General features: G+C 35.9%; 3 protein-coding genes across 4 annotated transcripts; 2 read left to right on the plus strand and 1 right to left on the minus strand.

Annotated features, from left to right (window-relative positions):
• The first annotated feature begins 1,523 nt into the window (after positions 1-1,523).
• Positions 1,524-4,548, plus strand: LOC18096074 (butanoate--CoA ligase AAE1). Its single transcript, XM_024594483.2, has 2 exons — positions 1,524-1,932; positions 2,936-4,548. The coding sequence occupies exons 1-2, from the start codon at positions 1,735-1,737 to the stop codon at positions 4,391-4,393; spliced, it is 1,656 nt and encodes a 551-aa protein (XP_024450251.1). The 5' UTR covers positions 1,524-1,734; the 3' UTR covers positions 4,394-4,548.
• An 8,706-nt stretch (positions 4,549-13,254) lies between these two features.
• On the plus strand, positions 13,255-16,533 carry LOC7496864 (uncharacterized). The gene is made up of 11 exons (XM_002300612.4): positions 13,255-13,435; positions 13,541-13,598; positions 13,708-13,818; positions 14,022-14,159; positions 14,290-14,359; positions 14,432-14,487; positions 14,799-14,924; positions 15,097-15,236; positions 15,825-15,897; positions 15,991-16,065; positions 16,166-16,533. The coding sequence occupies exons 1-11, from the start codon at positions 13,323-13,325 to the stop codon at positions 16,481-16,483; spliced, it is 1,278 nt and encodes a 425-aa protein (XP_002300648.4). The 5' UTR covers positions 13,255-13,322; the 3' UTR covers positions 16,484-16,533.
• Positions 16,534-16,539: 6 nt separating this feature from the next.
• Positions 16,540-21,084, minus strand: LOC7496866 (pentatricopeptide repeat-containing protein At5g42310, chloroplastic). 2 transcript variants are annotated; one of them, XM_024595468.2, is made up of 6 exons: positions 19,027-21,084; positions 18,232-18,384; positions 18,060-18,131; positions 17,143-17,327; positions 16,897-17,038; positions 16,540-16,805 (listed from the first exon to the last, which is right to left on the minus strand). In XM_024595468.2, the coding sequence occupies exons 1-4, from the start codon at positions 20,821-20,823 to the stop codon at positions 17,220-17,222; spliced, it is 2,130 nt and encodes a 709-aa protein (XP_024451236.1). In that variant the 5' UTR covers positions 20,824-21,084; the 3' UTR covers positions 16,540-16,805; positions 16,897-17,038; positions 17,143-17,219. The 2 variants fall into 2 exon arrangements, with proteins under 2 accessions (XP_024451236.1, XP_024451235.1); XM_024595467.2 differs by having other exon boundaries at positions 16,782-17,038.
• Between the last annotated feature and the right edge of the window lie 672 nt (positions 21,085-21,756).

Raw genomic sequence — 21,756 nt, forward strand, 5'->3', positions numbered from 1 at the left:
AAGATAGGTTTGCGGATGCCCTTTTAGTTTTGAATGGTGTAGCTTAAATTCTAACAAGTTTGAAATTTTTTTTTAGATTTTTCAAGGAAAGAAAATATAGAATAATATATACAAAAATCAGAGTAATTCAATAGTTAGATCAGCCGTACGTGATCTATATATATAAAAAAACAATCTTAGCTGCTAATAAAAAAAAATTTCTATGGCTCGGAAAACTTCATAGGTAAAATGAAGACATAGAGAGTTTTTGGTTTGGTGAAAGAAAAGGAGAGAGACGTTGGGTCCTTTTTTTTTTATTATTATTTTGATTTTAGGCGTTGTATTTTGTAGGTTCCATAAATTCAAGTTTAGGTAAAAAGCAAGAATCGTATCTTTTATGTCCATACCAAACACCCTTTCTAATCTTTTTGACTTTGACAGGTTTAAATATTTTAATTATTTAACTAGATTGACGTTATATTTATTTTTATATTTTAAAAGTATTTTAAAAAATTTTAAATTTTTTTTATTTTTTATTTTAAATTAATATTTTAAAATTATTTTGATACGTTAATATTAAAAATAATTTTAAAAAAATAAAAAAAATAATTTTAATATTTTTTTAAATAAAAAATATTTTAAAAAATAATAACAACCATATCCAACCAAATCATATACAGTAATCTTGATTTGAGGGCATCAATCATCTCTCATCCTCATCAATGAGGGGTTTAACGGCGCCGGCTGCTCCATCTCTTTCTACTCTCCCTTTCAGACCTTCTCTCTAGGAGTTATATTTTTGTCCACATATGATAGTCTAAGGAATTTTGTTTTTTTCTATGAATAAAAATATCTTTTCCGTGCAATAGATGTGTTAGATAAGTTAAATAAACGCACATGAATGTGTATAATTAATTATTATTCATCATTTAGATGTTGATATGCAAAGAAATAAAAAAATAAAATCAAGGGCATTGATATCATAATTATTAAATTTAAAATAAGAATAGAGTCACGAGTTTAATATATTAATTTATTAAAAAAAATTAATAATTTTTTTTATTAAACTTAATCTTAATCAATTAAATTATTAATTAGCTCGATTTTCTCCTTAAGATATCTCATTTGAATTTTTTTTTATAATTAAAAATAAAAATCTTGCATTAAAAAATAGGTCAATGCTTTGACTTCCAATAAATAGTACGAGCTAACAATTATCTTTAAAACACCTGATGTGCATACTTTAAATACATTAATTAGATTTTTTTTTCTATTCATTTTATAAAGAAAATAAATGAATATGCTTTTAAACTTTTTTTCTTATATTTATCTCATTTTTTCCTCTCATATCCCCATTTTAAATATTTTAATTTTATAAAAGCACTTGATAACCTGAAATAAAATACAAAAGACATCCAAAAAAACAGGCTATTTCATGGCTATGGCTAGTATTGGAACTTTATAGAAAACAGGGGGGCAATATTGAGAAACTCTACATATAGGGGCAGAAGTTGAACATTGTTGACTCTACAGGGACAGAATAAAATTTACTCCAGCAAATCCCTTAAAGGGGTCCTGTCCCTTGTTCAGACAACCCTTTATTATTTTCAGCTGCAACGCTCTTGGTGTCAATGGAGTAGAAACTAGTTAGTTCTTGCTGACATTAATTAATGTACGGATAGGCTTTGGTGAAGAGAAGAAACAGCAAAAAAAAAAAAAAAAACAAGAAAGGAAGTGATAATTTTGGTGTCAGAAATGGAGGGCATGGTCAAATGTTCAGCTAACTACGTTCCTTTGACTCCAATCAGCTTTCTTGAACGCTCAGCGATTGTTTACAGAGACAGAATCTCTGTTATCGATGGTGATGTTAAGTACACCTGGAAGGAGACTCATGAGAGGTGCATCAGACTCGCTTCTGCTCTTGCCCATCTCGGGATTTCCCCTGGTGATGTGGTAACTACTACTCTCTCTCCCCCTCGTTTTAAAGCGTTTTTGTGTTGATTTGCTGAAAGTTATGATAATCTTTACCTTCTTCATCTCAAAATATTTGAGGGTTTTGATCTTTTGTTTTTGAAATGGATGAATTTGGCTTCTCGTTGAATTTCATGTTGATTTAGTGGAGTTAATGGCAAGATTTAGCAGTATTTGTTTGTCTATTTTGTGATTTGTGGTTGGCCACACAGTGTCGTGGTGCTTGTCAATGTCCATCACCTTACTAACAAAATGCCAGAGATCATAAAAGATAAGGAAAGAATACAGACAGATTTTTTGTTTCAACATGTAATTTGACGAATGTTGAATAAAGAATTTTAGACGTGTGTAGCGTACATTGCTCTTGAATGGACCGCATACGATTCCCTGTCAGGGTTCACTTGGATGCAAGAAGTTGCCACAATGTAAAGAGTATTTAGGTTTTTTTTTCCATACCAAATGGTTGTGGTTTCTTTGAAACTTGAGATTATTTTCCAATGCATTTTGGGTAAAATGGGATCCTGCCCTAAACCATGATCGCCCCCCCCCCCCCCCCCCCCGGTCTCTCCTTGGTGCTATTCTACTATGATTGCTAAATAGCGGACAAGAAGGTGGGTGGCTTTTGATTGAATGAATAGAGAAAGGAGTTTGCTTTATCTCCTCTTACTCCTTTTTCTTTTTAGAGAACTTTATCTCATTGCTTTTAATCATACTGCTGGTGTTTGGCCTAAAATACAATATAACAATTCACCACTTGATACTTAAATTATGGATTTTTTTTTAAAAAAAAGGGATATTGTCTTGAAATAAATATACCCTCACAAATGGTAAAAATGATGTGGTTTCTGTAAAAGAAATTACACCACTTGCTCTTGTAAATTTGCTTCTTAATCTATCCGGGGTTTATTAATTTCTTCAATCCTTGCATATTAATTGTAAATAATGTAAATTTTTGCTAAGCTTTAACTTCTAGTAATTTGAACAGGTTGCTGCGTTGGCCCCAAATATACCAGCAATGTATGAGCTACATTTTGGTGCTCCAATGGCCGGGGCAGTTTTGTGTACTCTTAATGTCCGCCATGATTCTTCAATGGTTTCTGTCTTGCTGAAACATTCGGAGGCTAAAGTTATTTTTGTAGACCACCAATTTCTCTCAATTGCTCAAGGAGCACTTGAGATTCTCCGGGAGACAAAAACCAAGCTGCCGCTTCTTGTCTTAATCTCTGAGTGTGGTCAGCCGGCTGCCATTTCCTCTCCTGGAATCTTGGAATATGAGAGTCTCTTGGCAACCAGAAAATTGGACTTTGAAGTTAGATGGCCGAAAGACGAATGGGATCCCATTTCGCTTAATTATACTTCAGGCACTACATCAAGTCCAAAAGGTGTTATTTATAGCCATAGAGGAGCTTATCTTAATTCTTTCGCTGCTGTTCTTCTAAGTGAGATGAGCTCAATGCCTGTATATCTATGGTGTGTCCCCATGTTTCATTGCAATGGTTGGTGTCTTACTTGGGCAGTGGCTGCACAAGGTGGTACTAATGTTTGTCAGAGAAATGTCACTGCGAAAGATATATTTGAAAATATTGCTCAGCACAAGGTTACTCACTTGGGTGGTGCACCAACAGTTTTGAACATGATAATAAATGCATCAGCTAGAGATAGAAAGCCTCTTCCAGGAAAAGTGTCAGTCATGACAGGAGGTGCGCCTCCACCATCTCATGTGCTGTACAAGATGGAAGAATTAGGATTTCACGTGACTCACGCATATGGTTTGACAGAAACTTACGGTCCTGGTACAGTTTGCACATGGAAACCTGAATGGGCATCCTTACCTCGTGAAAGTCAAGCAAAGATCAAGGCTCGTCAAGGGGTGCAACATCTTGGATTGGAGGAACTTGATATAAAAGATCCCGTTACCATGAAGAGTGTACCGGCAGATGCAAAAACCATGGGCGAGGTTATGTTTAGAGGCAATACTGTGATGAATGGATATCTAAAAAATTTGAAAGCGACAAAAGATGCATTCAATGGTGGATGGTTTAGGAGTGGGGACTTAGGGGTGAAACATCCTGATGGTTACATAGAGCTAAAGGACCGATCGAAAGACATTATAATTTCAGGGGGTGAAAATATCAGCTCAATTGAGGTAGAGTCTGTACTCTTTAGTCATCCTGCAGTTCTGGAAGCAGCTATAGTAGGACGACCTGATGATTACTGGGGAGAAACACCTTGTGCATTTGTGAAGTTGAAGGATGGCTGTAATGCGAATTCTGAAGAACTTATCAAGTTTTGTAGAGATCACTTGCCCCATTACATGGCACCTCGAACTGTTGTGTTTCAGGAATTGCCAAAGACTTCAACTGGAAAGGTACAAAAATTTGTCTTGAAGGAGAAGGCCAAGGCCATGGGAAGCATTTCAAAGGGAAACACTAGTAGACTGTAAATCAATGTTGATTGGAAGATAACAACCGGTTCCTGTCAGTATATTGAATTACATTGAACATGGTTTGTTGATTGATTGTGTTGTAATTTTGTCAATCTGCCTAAATTTTCTGCCTCCAATATGAACAATTGATAAAGTGTACTGCTGGATGAACACTTTTTTGCCCTTGTAGATTTCCACCCCTTAAATTTAAAATTGTCCAATGTTATCTTGCTAGTTTGCTATAGGATGACATGTATGGTGATGGTAGAGGGGGGAAAGCAAGAAAAATAAAAATGTTAAAAAAGTTAGGTTTTTGTTACTTATTTGTAGTAAAAGGGCAAAATTGAATTTGTCTGGGAAAGATGCATGAGCAACTATGCGAATGAGAGCTACCAAAGATCGTGCGTTAGAGTTTTGCTGCAAATCTATTGCAACGATCAGCTGTGCAAGAACATGGGATTTAATCCAAGAAGGAAAAAGTGGCTTCTAGCTGAGCTATTTGCTCCTCCTTGTCATGATGATGACAAATACCTATGTTGGCACAAGTAGATTATTCTAGTTAAGACAAGGTAGATGTAGTCGTGCTACACTTGTAGCATCAGCATGTGCCTGTGCTTGTTCTCGAATGGTAGATCTCACTCTAGATTCTAGGACCATTGTGGCTACATGTCAAGTGACATGTTCTGTAACGAGCCCCGAGTGAGGTTGTCGCAGATCTTGTACTGTTCCGCAAAATAAAAAAATATCAATGAAATCCTTGTCAAAAATAAAAATCGATCAAATCTAACGGAAACAGAACGGAAATCTTTGCAGGACACTGCAGTGGGACGCCGTGAGTTGTAAATTTATTCAACTCTTCTTTTGAGAAACACAGCATCTATAATTATCTCGAATTCAGGAGATTTTATCAAGTTATTTATTAAACCCTGCCTACCCGATAATTCAGCCCAAGAACCTTGTTATGGGTTGGCAGGTTGATCCATAGCTGTTGTGTTTTATTTTTTTTTCAATGATAAAACAATATTTTTTTAATTTGTTTAAAAATTACACTAGTTTTTGACCGGAATAATTAGGTTATAGGTTATCCTGTCATATCAACTAGGCCTGACATGATCAATTCACTTGTGATTTAATTTAAAACTAGAGTAGATCAGATCTTAGATCCACAAATCATTAGATTAACATGCTGGATCATGCCATGCCAGGATTAATAGTAATGGTGAAACTCCTTGACCACTACATCATGGGATCTCATCGTCTGTGACAACATATTGTTGGATCTGCCGAGGTTTGTGTTGTATTTTTTTGACACACTTAAAACATCAAAAGAGATACAAAAAACTGAGAAGTTGTAAGAACTCCTTTGATGTTCTAGCAAAAGACAGAGAACTCTTTGATGCTGTGCCTGAAATTTAATTGAAGTTTCCTTGTTCGCAAACAACAACAGAGACGACTCGACCTAACTTATTATGCACACCTTATGAAAACGATGATGTGAAATCCAACAATTGATAAGCTCTTTTGCCCTTGTAATCTTGTTACTTCATGGTGCAGAAAGCTGCAAATGGCATTTTAATGAGTTAAAACCAAGAGTATCAGATGCTTTCGTTGCCATCAATCTAGTTAAAAAAAGAAGCAGCAGGAGCTTTCAAGTGATCTCAAGATACACGTACCCAGGGAGTTTAAGCAAAATAATTGGATAGATATTCATATAATTAATGGATGTCCAAAGATATTTAAATAAGAATCTAATAACCAAGAATGATGCTCAAATGATTCTCTGTTCCAAGATCACTTCTTAAGATTTGTCACTAATGAATCTTCGTTCAGAAAGTTTATTTATGAATTAATAGAGCATACTTAATTTTTTTTTTTAAAAAAAATATTTCCATGCCAACAAATAATTTGACAAAAAACAATCTATTATTTTAAAATAATTATTAAATCATGTTCAAATTTGATCGAAAAACTCTATATATCCTATTCTATAGAGGTTTCGGCTCACTGTAACTATTCAATCCTAGAAAATTTTTAAATTAAACTTGAAAAATATTGTTTAAGTTAATTTTGTTTTTTTTATTTTTAAATTTTAGTTTAATTTCAAATTTTATGTTGTTTTTTCTATTTGACATTTCCCTACCTTGCAAGGGTCGTTTCTAACCTATTTAAAAAATCATAAATTTTTTAAAGAGACAAACTAGATTAGAAAAAAATTATTTAGTCATAAAATATGAATTAGAGTTATTGTGATGAAGCCTTTTTTTGACAAAAAAAAAAAAAGGTTTTTCTTATGCTTATGCCCTCTTGTATTGTTTTTTTTTTTGGCATAAGATTTCAAAAATAATTTTTTTATACTATCAATTTAATAGTTGAACTCATAGAGAGTAAAACTCCTTGATGACGAGACCAACTCCTAGAGATTCTTTTCATAACTGATAGTCGGATTTGCCAGAGCAAAAGACAGAGAACTCTTTGACGTTGTCCCTGGAATTTAATTTTAAGTTTCCTTGTTGGCAAGCATCACAGATGTCTCCACCCCAGCGTATTATGCCCACCCTGTGAAAAAAGATAATGTTTAAATCCAATAATTGATAAGCTCTCTTGCCCTTGTAATGTCGTCGTTACTTTATAATCTTGAAGGCTGCAAACGGTGTTCTGACGAGTTCAAAGAAAGAGTATCAGATGCCTTTGTTGCTATCAATCTAGTTTTTTTTTTTTTAAAAAAAGAAAAAAGTTGTTTTCAAGTGATCTCACTCGACGATATACACATACATGACAAAGCAGTTTGAGCAAAATAACTGGATATATATATATATATATATATATATATATATATATATATATATATATATATATATATCATCAGCCTCTCTTTTTTTTTAGCAATCCACGTCACGTGATTTTCTAAGAGCACTGGTTCAGGAATGAACAAAAAAACCAAAAAACTTAGAAAACTGAAAAAAAAATAATTGAAAAAACTTAACTGTAAAAAAAAGCTGATTAAAATTTTGAAAAAGTCAGCCGGTTCGGTTTTGGTTTTATAAGCCTAAAACCAAAAAAACCGAACCGAACCCAAACCGAAATAAACGAGCCAAACCGGAAAAAAACCGAGCCAACCCGGTTTGAACCGGTTTTTGTCCTAAAAACCAAACCGAACTGAAACCGGTTGGTTTGAACCGGCTTCGGTTTTTTTAATCGGTTTGGTTACTTTTTTTTTATAAAAGCCGAACCGAACCGAACCGAAAATGATCACCCTTACTGGTCTATGGTTTGAACAATGAATATTCATTGAATGATGCAATGGGCCCTCCGATTAAACAGAAACAGTGCAAACACGAATCCCAAAATAGGCTCTTCAAAACTATGGGTAGGGGTTATTATTTTTGGTTTGGTCTGATTTTTATAAAAAAAATAACTAAATTAAATTTTTTAAAAAATCAAAACCGAACCGAAACTGGTTCAAACCGACCGGTTTCAGTTCGGTTCGGTTTTTTAGAATAAAAACCGGTTCAAACCGGTTTGACTTGATTTTTTCCGGTTTTTTTGTTTGGGTTTGGTTTTTTCGGTTTCAGGCTTATAAAACCGAACCGAACCGGTTGGTTTTTTCAAAATTCTAATCGGTTTTTTTGTCACGGTTTGGTTTTCTCGATTTAATCAGTTTTTCGGTTTTTTTACTCATCCCATCCAAAACCATGATAAGAATGATGCCATGATTTTGACAAATTTGAAATAAAAAAGGGGTAAATTTAGCATTTAGCACGTAAAATACAAATAAATAATGAGATAACATGTTATAATTTTTTATTTTGAGAAAGTAACACAGTTTGATGATAATGCAATTCAAAAATATGTCATCATGATTATGAAGCTCAACATTTGCAAACACTTTGTTAACAATTGTATGGCTACTCCTGCCACGAAAAATCCTTGTCATCGAAGCATTTTTTTTCTTCAGCTGGCCTACCAGAGAAGGCAACTAGGCTGGCAAAATGAATTAATTCAACAAACAAACAAAAAAGGAGAGGCGTGAATCTTTTCCACATGCTATGATCATTTGAAAGAAAGAAAAACACAAAAAGGCAGGCGTGAATCGTTTTCCACGTTGAAATCTTACAGTAACGTATACTTTGAGTGATGGTGGTGGTGAAGGGATAAGGTCTTTCTTTCAGTTGGCTGTGATGTTTTTTGGAAATTGAGGGATGAGAAAATAAAAAGAGTCAAGAAAACTTTGATGGAATAAATCAACATAAACTTTGATTGAAAGATGAAATTGAAAACTAATAAAACTTTAACAAAAGAATCAAGAAAATAAATTAAAAATAAAAAAATAAGGAACAAAAAAAATATACATGAGAAATTTTAATTGAAGGACTAAATTGAAAACAAACAAAACTCTTATAAAAAGAATAAGAACAAAATAAAAAATCAAAAGAATGAAGACTCAAATGGAAAAAGCAAAAACAAAGAACTTTGATTGAATAATGAAATTGAAATCCAATTAAACTTTAGCAAAAAAACCAAGGAAATAAATTAAAAATTAAAAGAATAAAAACTGAAATGAAAAAAAAACATATAAAAAATTGTAATTGAAGGACTAAGTTGAGAAAACAAATTTTATAAAAAGAATAAGAATAAAATAAAAAATTAAAAGAATGAGGATTAGAATTAAAAAAGAAAAAACAAAGAAGACAATTGTATAATTTACTTAGCAAGAGAAAAAAAAGAAAAAAAACAACGACCACCAGTTATAATTTGATTGCCATATATCATGATGCGCCAGATCATGAAAAAAAAAAGGTATGGTAGAGCTTTGAAAGACACGATGAAAGGTTATGTTCGAGTACTGGGTGACATGACAAGTGTCGCCAAACACCACCTCTTTATTGGCGTGTAATGAACACACATCAATAATTTTCTTAAATAATAATAAAAAAATAAACATTAAAAATATCAAAACAATTTTCATATCCTAATAATTGTAAAATAAAATAAAATTGTGATAGCATAAAGGTACCTCCTAACACAAAGTACAAACCCTTATCCAACAGCCCAATATTTTTATTTTGATCCTAGGGGTAATTGGACACTGACAGGAGAAGAATCTTGGATATATCAGCTCTTTTGGGAGTTGTGTGTGCTTAGTTTGGAGTCATCTTTGTTCTTTCAAGTAAAAAAACATGTTGAAGCTTTGTTAGATTTCTCAAACAACTTGAAAGGAAGCTAAAACCAGTGAAAATGGAAGTGCAAATCATTTCCAAACAAAATGTAAGACCATCTTCTCCAACACCTCCACACCTGAGAAATTTCAAGCTGTCCCTTTTGGACCAGCTTATTCCAGTTCCATACGCACCGCTTCTCCTGTACTATCCGATGAATGACAATTCTGGTGCTAGCAATCTTGATGTCCCCAAAAGACTAGGAGTGCTTAAAAAATCTCTATCAGAGACCTTGACTCACTTTTACCCACTTGCTGGAAAGATCAAAGATGAGCTTTCCATTGATTGCAATGATGAAGGAGCCTATTATGTGGAAGCACAAGTCAACTGCCATCTCAGTGAATTCCTTAGGCAGCCTGACCTCCTGTTAGTAAATCAATTCTTTCCATGTGAACTCCTTCCGAAAGCAGTCACACATGTTGCTAATTTTCAAGTAAATGTTTTTGAATGTGGTGGTATTGCTATTGGCATATGCATATCTCACCTTATCCTAGATGGTGCTGCTTTGAGCACCTTTCTCAAGGCATGGTCTGCCACAGCCAAAGGCAGCAGGGAAGCAATTATATACCCCGAGTTCATTCCCAGTTCTCTCTTCCCTGCAAATGATTTGTGGCTTAGAGACTCAGCAGTTGTTATGTTTGGTTCCTTGTTCAAAAAGGGCAACGGCGTTACTAAGAGATTTGTGTTTGATGCCTCATCAATTTCCATCCTCAGAGCCCAAGCAGCCAGCTTAGGAGTGAAATGCCCCACTCGCGTCGAGGTGGTCTCATCTTTCCTGTGGAAGTGCATCATGGCAGCCTCAGAAGAATGGCGAGGATCCCAAAGGCGGCCTTCTTTACTAACCCACTTGGTGAATCTGCGAAGAAAAATGGAACCAAAGTTGGGAGAGAATTCCATGGGAAATTTCCTGTGGTTAGCAGCTGCAAAATGCATGAACAAGTCCAGGGTCGAATTAAACGACTTGGTTGGTGAGGTGAGGAAAGCAATATCAAAAATTGATGCTGACTTTGTTGAGCAGATAAAAGGTGATAAAGGCAATTCTCTGGCGGAGCAAACACTCAAAGAAATAGGTGAATTTGGCTCCAAGGATGGAGTAGACTACCTTGGTTTTTCTAGTTGGTGTAGATTTGGCTTCTATGATGCTGATTTTGGATGGGGCAAGCCTGTTTGGATTAGCAGTTTCGCTGTGTCAGGTTCGCTTACCATGAACCTTGTCATTTTGGCTGACACAAGGTGTGATGGCATAGAAGCTTTCGTGACCTTGGATGAAAAAGACATGACTATTTTAGAAGGCAATCCAGAGCTCCTCAAATTTGCATCTTTGAACCCAAGTCCTTTGGACATCGATAAATCAGTGCAGTGTACATGAGAGCTATGGTACTGACAGTGACGCTGGCAACAATCTTTCTTAATTAAGCTGTGTCCCGTGACACAATTGTTGCTAGCATTCCTACTGCGGCGTGTAACTCAACATGATTGCTCAGAATTAAATCATCTTAAGCTGTATTTAAGGCCCTGATGCCGTTAATCACTTTCGTTAAGATGGCTTTACCAAGGTAGGAGAACCTGGAAACTTCCATCCAACAGGTTTTGAAGTGTAAAAGCATCTAGAAGTAGGTTCTTGTAATGTCTCCACCACTTTCTTCTGCTTCTGTTAGCAGTACTGCTGCGTCATAAGCCAGTTTGTGACAAGAATTATATAAATTTGGAGTTTTTACTTGGATTGCCACACCTTAAGGTTGTAAATTATGTTTCATCATTTGCTCACCACAGCACTTGCCAAGAACAAGTACATTATTTTAAGAGTTGTGCAGAGGTGCTGCTTCGGCTAGAATAGACTAGAGAAATCGTAACATTGATGTCCAAACAGAAATCACTACAATATATTTGGTATTTACCGTGAAAAGAGTATCCCTTGATATTATTTAGGGACAAATGAGCATATACGCCCCCACATGTTCAAACTTCCTATATATATATATATCATAGCCAATCATCTTATTCTATCCAATTAATGACAACTTTAGTCCTAGCCATGATCCTGATGTCCCACAAGACTGGAGCTGCTACAGATTTTACCCTCTTGGTGGAAAGATCAAAGACGTCTCATTTTCCATTTACTGCAACGACAAAGGGGCCTATTATGTGGAAACCAGGGTTCTTGACTTCAATCTTGATGAATTCCGTGGCCAACCTGACCTCCTGGCAGTGTGTCAATTTCTTCCCTGTGAACTCATTGTGAAGGAATCAACTGCAGCAGTATACGTGACTAGTGTTCAAGAAAACGTCTTTGAGTGTGGTGGCAATGGCTTTGGCATGTGTACATGTCACAAGTTCCTGGATGGTGCTGCTTTGAGCTCGTTTCTGAAGGCATGGACTGCTACAGCCTGAGGCAGTAATGAAGCAACCGTGTACCCTGAGTTCATCGCTAGTTCCCTCTTCCCTACAAACGATACATGGCGTGGAGAGTCATCGATTGTTATGTGGGGTTCTATGTACAAAAAGGGAAAGTGCATAACCAGGAGATTTGTGTTTGATCCCTCAGCCATTGCCGACCTTAAGGCCCAAGTAGCCAGCTCTGAGATGACACCACCATTGTCAGAGAATTCCATGGGAAATCTCTTTTGGATAGCAGCTGCACGATATGTGGCTGAGTCCAAGCCTGGACTTCATGACTTGGTGACTGAAGTGAGGAATGAATCTCAAAAATTGATGATGATTTTGTTAAACAACTAAAAGGCAATGAAGGCAGCTATGCGAACCGGCATGGCAGGTTAATTCAGGATGTCAATCAATCCAGATTAAAAAAAAACAAAACTTGACTGACTTGCCAGGTCAGTCAATCAACCCATTAATTTTTTTTCAACTTTTTTAAATTAAAATTAACATGAAAATAGCTGATTTCATAATCTAACATCTATATATATATATATATATATATATATATATAGATCATGATAATTATATCGAGACCAAAAATTAAATTATCTCTATTAGTAATACTAATTAAATTCAGGTGACACTTAAACTTAAATTGATGAATTTATTGAATCTCTCTCCATTAGTTGAAGCCATTTTGGAAAATTTTAATTATGGTCTTTGATATATTATAAAAATAAGATATTGTCATTTTTGAATATGAAATCAGAATAAAATTAATAAAAATATTGGATTAAGCAAAATTAACTAAAATAAAACCCAAACACAATATTAACATCATTGTTATTTGATCTTATTTGGCTAAATAGTTCGATCCAAGACCGATTGATATACCGAGTATAAAAAAATAAAATAAATTTAATATTAATGTTGTTTAACTGGGTAGTTAGTTACCTTATAATTCAATCAAAATATAATTTTAATTTTTTAAAAAATAATAAAAAAAATATTTTTATGTAGTTTTTTAAATATTATATCTTAAATTAATATGATCAATCCGTAATTCAAATTAACCCTAGAATTAACAATTATGAATATCATAATGTTTGTGTGGCCATTTACCGTGGGAGACCTAGATTAGAAAATCCCTCTCCTCATCAGGACCACCACCACCATCATCGACAGTGAAGCAAATAATTTTTTTAAAAAACAAAAATCACTGAAATTAGATCACATCACAGTTATTATCTCCCTTTTTGGCCTGCCAGCCAAAAAAAAAAAAAAAAAAAATTAAATGAAACACAAAGCAACACATAAATCAAGAGGAAAAAATATCCCTCCTCCCCCACCTTATGGCTTCTCTCCTCCCTCTCCTCTTTTTCTTCTTTTTCGCTTCTCCTTCACTTGTCAATGCTAAAACTAATTCCACTATCACTTCAATAAATCGCGATCTCTACCATTCCAGGTAAATTCTAAATCAAAATGCTCCCCCCCCCCCAAAAAAAAAAAAAAAAAATTTACTTACGAAATAGTATTTGAGTTTTCATTCTGATTCTTTTTTTTTTTGCAGTGCTGATTTGTTAGAGCAAATAAAGGCATTGGTACACCGTCACCCAGATAAACTTACCGTAAGTTTCTGTTTTTGGTGATACAAAGTTTTTATTATTATTATTAATGTTGTTTTTAAGGTTGTAATGATGAGTTGCTGTTGTTTTTTTATAAAAAAAATAATAATAGGCGGAGACGATTAAAACAGGAAACAAGGGTTATAAAGCAGAGATCACTGTAGTTACTTATTGCAGAAGTAGGAAAGAGACTGATGACAGGTCAAAGTTTCGGATTCTTCTTGTAAGTTTTTAGCCCTTTTTTTATTTGTTTATGTATTTATGGAAGAACCCATCAAGTTGTTTGATTTAAGGAGTTATTGGTTTTTGTTGATTGGATTTAAGGAATTCGATTTGGTGTGTAGTGGATTAGGTTATTGCATACTGGTATTTTGGTGTGATTGGTAATTGCTGGTTTTGTTGACAGATGATTCCCTTGTCTTCCAGAGTTTCGGGCAGCATGGGAGGGAGCTAATTACAACAGAACTTGCGTTTCGGATCTTGTCGGTTTTAAGCGAGGAACAGTTTCTACCTGATGTAGATGCTGCTTCTTTAAACAATACCCTAGACAAGCTCATCGTAAAGGTAGCTTAAAATTTTTCGTGGGACATTAATTTCACTTGTAATTGAAGTATGTAACCTATTGAGGCAATATATGTATTACTGGTGTTTACGGGCTGATGTTTTGGGATACTTCTTTTGAATGGCATGGCAGGTCGTGCCAATGGAAAACTTGAATGGACGGAAACTTGTTGAGGAAGGAGATCTTTGTGAGAGAAGAAATGGTAATGCAGTTTATTTTAAGGTTTAATTTGACTTTTTGGAGAAATTGTGTTGCTAAGTTTTCTTTTTGGCAGGTAGAGGAGTTGATCTCAACCGGAATTGGAGCGTTGATTGGGGAAAAAAGGAGAAGGTCTGTTCTGCCTATTAACCTTGTACTCTTGGAATGCTATTTTGCATAACATCATTACATGTTATATGCTCATGATCTGCGATGATGTCCTCGGGCATTAGGTTGAGGTGGACTCAAGTAGTACGTGCATTTAATAAGTGAATTGAAATCTTTGTACGATGGGCAATAAATGAGCTTTTAGAATAATCAGTAAAGTCTTTATACTCCTTGTATTTGTCACTGAAGGATACGAACGTTATAATTCAGTTCAGTGGTGTGCTCCTATGTGATGTGGTTTCTTTGTCTCATATTCAATAGTTCTCCATTTACAGGACTATGATCCATATGAAGAAAATCCTGGAACTGGTCCTTTTAGTGAGCCTGAAACTCAAATAATGCGGAAACTCGCCTTAACGTTCGATCCTCACATATGGGTTAATGTGCATTCGGGAATGGAGGTGAGTGGTCCTAAGTAAATATCCTTTATCATTGATTGCTGAACTGATCCTAAGAAACGTTGTTTTGTCAATTTTTTTCATTTTTTCTCTACCCTTTGTTTGGTTCTTTATAATGCGTTCTTTCCCTTTTCATTTAGGGTTGCATGATCTCTTATTTGCTTTTGTTGTTCAGGCATTATTTATGCCTTATGACCACAGGAATACAACCCCTGATGGTGTGCTATCAGAACGTATGAGGTCATTGCTTGGTAAACTGAACAATGTTCATTGCCACAAACATTGTATGATTGGCTCAGGAGGAGGCTCTGTTGGGTTTGTAATACTTAAACTGCAAACCTGTTTCTATTCAGAAATTTCATAGTTCCATCCATTGTTTCTAGAGAGACACCACACCCTCTATTTTAGTGTTTTGACAGTGGTTACTGATGACTGTCCATGAGCTTAATAATATACAATCAGTTCCCATTTCTGCAAAGCATGCTGTCACATGGACTTACCACTTAATCACAGGCATTGCATACAAATGACACACGTAGACATGTTAATGGCTTTGTGATGTCTGGAGTTTTTTTTTTTTTTTCCTTTGGGCTGTCTTTAGGGACAACATGTAATTTTAGTAAATGTCGCCATTCCTGCATTGTCCAGGCTTCTGAATTATAGATGGTTCATATGTATCATTCGAGTGTAAAACATCTGGGTACTTCGGCTATTATAGCCTAATGTGCGCAGTGCTTCCAGGGCCTTTGTTGCCTGTTTCCACATATTATCAACTTGAAGGAAATATGATTTACCGTACAATGTTGAAAATTAGATGATCTTGTTGCTGGAGAGTGGTTATTCAGCAGGTCTGGAGTGCCAGTTGAGATTTTGACATGTTTATGCTTTAATGCTTTAATTTAGGTATCTTGCACATGGGACAGCAACAGATTTCATGTACGACATTGTAAAAGTGCCTATGGCTTTCACCTTCGAGGTCTGTGAAATATGAACACCTTTCATGAAAATGCTTTAAAGTTATAAGCCAGTCTTTCTGCCTAACCTTTGTTTCGGATGCTGTAACTGGCAGATATACGGAGATACCGCAGCTTCTTCAAAGGACTGCTTTAAAATGTTCAATCCTGTTGATCTTACTACCTTCAATGTAAACTGGATTGCTATTTTTTTTGCTTTACAGAAATAGCATTTGGTTGGTGATGGAAAAGAATCGAAATTTAACGATCATATTTTCATTTTGGGTACAGAGAGTTCTCAATGACTGGTCTTCCGCTTTTTTCACAATTTTCAAGTTGGGACCGCTCCAGCTAGATGGAAACCATTCGAAGGCCATGGCGTCTGGTGTGGACAGGTTTGTATCCATTGATGAATATCTTGATGGGTACTTAATGGAAAGGAGAAATAGATATGGTAAAAAGATGGAGGTGCTAGATGTTGGAATGCAGGAGATAAGAACGTATTTTAGGCTCTTCTTATTATCCTCAGTTTTGTTATTGTTCATGTTCTGTTCTAGAATTGCAAAGGGCAAGTCAAGTAGACCTATAGTCTCAGCCTTATCCATCTGACATTGTATCTTGAGGTATCTTATAGAAACATTTTTTTGCCCATGGTTCAACATCAGTTCCTCAATGATTTGCCTCTGCATTGACGAATTCAAAGAGCTTCCACAGAGCATTGTTGATCACAATTTACTAATATTCCTATAGTATTTAGTTTCCCTCGAAGAAACTATTCTCTGCTCTAGATCAGCAGCCTTGAACCTGATGTATATCAACAAGCTACAGGGGAAGCAGATGAGGAAACCATTCTCATATGAAAAAATTAGTGGTTTTTGTTTGGTCGAATCTTTGCACCATGGGAGGATGATGTTCAATTGAATAGCAGTACCTATATTTCCATTAGGATAAAAGAATGATTAGAACTGATGCAATTATAGAATACAACTCAGGAGCTGTGACAAGAATGTTAAGAACTGTACAGTTGGGAGGAGGTTTCCTCAAATCCTGTGTTTTGATATCAAGTAGATGACTCTTCATGGATGCAGACAATCATTTGCTCCTGAAGCAGAAACCCTTTCCAAGTTATGTGGGTTATGTGGGGATGCACGTATGAAGCATTTCCTGCAAAACCATCGAGTCTAGAGAATGAGAATATTTCGTGCAATGGAAGATAACATGTTAATCATGATAAAATGATGGTAGCACAAGGGACTGCAAGCACAAACCTTGAACAGGGAAGCAACTTCGGATGTAATAACGATCTTGTATTTTGTATGGCTGGATAGCTTGGGCTTCTCATCTACTATTCCAGTGTTTGCTTCATGTATTTCAGAGCAGAGCGTAACATTGCTCTGGCTTTCCTATCTGGGGTGCACCCAGACAAAATCATTTCTTCATACACAGATGGCACCTGAAACATGCAGGTCGATTATCTTCATATAGAACCACAGGGGTGATTGATAGGTATATATTAGGTCAATGTAACGATACAGCTAGGGCATTGAAGATGTTTGTTAGACATAAACAGCAATCTCAGATGGCATACCCAAAGATTGACCTTTCTATTATATCCTATAATGCAAGCTCGAAATTAGTAGATGCACTATAATGTTAAAGTGAACCACCTAGTTGCTAATCGACTTTCAAAGGCTCTGTACTTCCAGCTCGGATACAGACATGGAGTGTAAGCAAAAAAAAAACAAAGCAAACAGAAATGTGGCGTGACACACACCAAGCAATAATTATGCAGTTTCAAGTTAACAAAGTGGTTATAAACTATGCATCAGGTATTTGGTATGATGCTTCATTTCTAGGTAGAAGCAAGGAGAAATTATGCATTCATTTGATTATATTACTTTTAAGGCAGGTAAAGTATGATTGATGGTAAGAACTGAGACATCTATTTTTGATATATGGGTTGCTGCAAACAATTTATCGGCCCATGAAATATGAAAGGTCCAGCTTATCATGTCAGCAACACCTTAAAAGAAGGAGATCAACAGTTGTGGTGGATATACAATGGGCACAAAATGCAGAAGGGTGCAGTATCATTGTCCAAACATGTCACAAGAAAGAAAAGGCAGCACATCAAATTTTCCAAACATTGTCTGCGAGCACTCATACAGTATAATGAATATTATACCTTATCAAACTTCTCAACAAGAATCAGAGCTTTCATAAGTGTTGTATAAGTAACCACATCTGGCTTCAAATCCTGCAGTTAGAGGACCAATGGACATTTTATACGAGGGCAAGACAAGCAGATTCAACAAGGAAAATAGATACTCTGTGGGTAACTATTAACTACAACTTACATTTTCCTTCATGTACTGCAACACTACGAAAGCTTCAACATCCCTCCTATCCTTTCCAAATGCATTAATCAACGAATTGAGAGCTAAGAGACTAGGCTTTAGGCCATCATCCCTCATTGCCCAAAATGCACTTACAGCTTGATCAGACAAACCCTGTGAGAAAATGGAATGGGAGATCATTAGGAGGACAGAACAGTAGATCCTATGTATATCAGAGTTCCCATTTGCAAGAAAAGGGTATAGAACGCATTTATTTGACCTCCTTACTGTCTACTTTGTGCATACCAATATCTGAGCTTGATCTTCTGAGTTTAGAAGCCACCAGTGAATTGAAGATAGCACAATTATAAAACAAGTGATAAACTGCACAACCTTCCCAATTGCATCAGAACTATGTGTCTTGGTAAGGTTGACAGTGTCATCTTACTAAACATTAAAATGATGTGTCAGTGATCTCAAGTGCACAGCAACTGTAATGTAGAAGTTCATCAGTAATTATCTAAAATATTAGCATGTTCTCCTATGTCCTGCCCATACAGTGTGCATGAAAATGATAAGTCGGACATCTAGGCACATGATCATGGATATATAGCTTATTCCCGGTAAAGATCTTATATTTTGATGCACAAGTTTATTTGTATACCCGCAACGAAAATAGTCCATGTGGCCAAGACTATGACTATAATATACCATCGTCTGACTATCAGTAACCATATGAATAAAGCATTTCGCAAGATCCCATGAAAAAGTAATCATATAATGGAGTTGATGTCAGTGCCAAGGCTGTTGACTTACCCTCTGTGCATAGGCATTTAGCAAAGCATTGTACATAGTAGAGGATGGTTTCAGTCCTGCAGCCTTCATATCATCCAAGCACTCAATTGCATCATCAAACCTACCTGATTTCCCGTAAATATCAATAAGGGTAGTGTATGTCACGGCATTAGGCAATAAACCCTGACTCCGCATATTTGTCAACAAATTCTTCACATCGTCCCATCTCTCCTGGTCCCCAAATGAATTAATCATAATGTTAAATGTAGTATTACAAGGCAAGTAGCCTTTTTCCATCATTTCCTCAAACAACTCCTCCGCTCTATCATGCTTCCCTGCCTTACAATGACAGTCTACAAGTGTATTCCAAGTAATTGTGTCAGGCTCTATCCCTTCCGATAACATCCTATCAAAGGTAGCCATGGCATGATCAAGACAATTGAACTTGCCAAAAGTATCAATCAAAACATTATAAAATATCCTATCAGGACGCACCCCACTGTCCTCCATTTCCCTTAAAACCTGAAAAGTTTTCTGCCACTCCCCTTTATCCCGATAACTCGCCAAAATCCGACTAAAAACATATGCATTAGGCTGCACATTACTCGCTTCCATTTCCTTCAACACAATCCTCGCACTCTCCCATCTCTCCGCATTCCCATACGCATCAATCAACAAACTATAAGTCTGTTCATTTGGCAAAACACCACTCCTCTCCATCTCCGAAACAACAAACTCTGCGTCTCTCAACAAACCCGCTTTCACATACCCTCTAAGAAGTGCATTATACGCCCTGGTCCTCGGTTGCAATCCATTGTCTCTCATTTCTTCAAAAATTGCCTCCGCTTCCTCTGTCCTACCACAATTCCCCAAACCCCAAATCACTGTCACAAGCGTGGCAGTTTTCACACTCAATCCACTTCCTTGCACCACACCCAAAAACTCCAACGCTTTATCTAAATCCCCAGCTTTCGAAAACCCAACAATAATATCATTCCATAACTGCACATCAACTTCAAGCTTATCACGATCAATTTCCCTGTAAATCTTTTGCAAAATCGAAGAATTTGCTCTGTTATTCTTCATTAATGACCTAATTATTAAACTATAATTAACCAAATCCGAAGGATAACCGTCCTCCCTCATTCTACATATCAAATTAAGCGCTTTTTCAATATCATTATTCCGTGCACACGCGCTAATCAGGGCATTATAAGTTAATGGAGTCAAATTTTGCTTTTGAGAGAGCAAAAAGGCCTCGTATAGTTTCTCTGACTGACCAAGTGCGTGGATCAAAATAGAGTAGAGCAGCTCGTAAGAGAAACAGAGGTTATGCTTTTGAAGCCAAGAAACGACAGCGTAAGCGAGAGGAATAGAGGAAGAGGAAGTACAGAGAGATTTTAATAGGGAGTGCCAGAGTGGACCAGGGACTACACGGTATGACTCGGCGAGTTGGAACTCGGTGGAGTCTAATGATGTAGGAGAGGCTGAGTCGGAGTCCGAGTCGGTGGAAGTGGAAATTTTGTTGGAGAGGTAGTTGATGAGTGGAGTGAAGTCGTAACGGAGGCTTTGGAGAGGGAGAATGTCGTCGTCGTCGTCGTCGTCGTTGTAGTAGTCTTCGATGTCATTTTGTGAAGTTTCGTGATGTCGTTTTGAGTAAGGGAAGGAGGAGTCGGTGAGATTTGTGGCGGTGAGGGCAGTGGTGGTGGGAGTGGCGGCGAGTTGTGGTTGGAGGATACGGTGGTGGTGCTGGAAGATTGGAGAAGTTATGGAAATTGAAGGGAAACGATTTGGGAGAGGTTGCGGGAACAGAAGCATTTTAGGTTTCTCTTTTCCGAGAGAGAGTGATAGAGAGGCTGAGGGTAGAGATGGCTTAACGGGAAGCGAGAGGTGTTGGTTTATCCGGTTTGGATATTTTATGCCTTTTGGTGGTGAAGAGGACGAAGACAGATTTTCATTGTATGGCCCCTGAAGTTTTATAATTTAATTAATTAATCCCTTAAGTTTGGTTTTGGACATGACAACTTCATTTTCTAAATGAAAGATTGTAATAGCCGCTGCAAATTGAAGCCATTGTTTCAATAACCGGACAAGCCTTACGGGTCAATATAGGACCTGGTCGGACTCGGATTTACATTTGTCTAAGTTAAAAAAATAAAAATTATTTGACTCACTTGACTATTAAGTTTTTAATTTAAAAAATAGATCAAAATAATATAATTTTAATTTTTTAATTTTAATTTTTTTAAATTGACTCAATCCTTTTATAACTCAAGCCTAGTAGCAGATGAGTTCTTTTAAAATATGATTGAAACATGGGAGTTCAAACTTCAAAGTAATATGGTTTGTTTTTTTTTTTTTTTATTAATTAGAAATATTTGGGTTAATTCGATTAATTCTTTAAAAATTTTAAAGTTAATAATTATGCAAGTTTTTAATAACCTTAAAATTTATAACACTCGAATTAATAATATCTGAAAAACAAATTCAAAATCTAACCAGATGAGTTATACACCTCAAAATCTTCAAGGTAGTATAATTAATCACCATAAACAGCATTGTTTTCTCGACTTTAATCAGAAATAGTATCTCCCCTAGTTTTGCAAAACCCTATACACAGAGACTGAAATAGGAGGAAAGGGTTTTTGGTTGTCCTACTTCACAAAAATCCTCCATTAGCCATGGGAGGATCCAGAGCTTTATATACTATTAAGAAAAAACAAAAGAGATCTGTATGGAATGGTAAAGCTC

This window comes from Populus trichocarpa, chromosome 2 (genome assembly GCF_000002775.5).
Source record: "Populus trichocarpa isolate Nisqually-1 chromosome 2, P.trichocarpa_v4.1, whole genome shotgun sequence".
NCBI classification, from domain to species: domain Eukaryota; kingdom Viridiplantae; phylum Streptophyta; class Magnoliopsida; order Malpighiales; family Salicaceae; genus Populus; species Populus trichocarpa.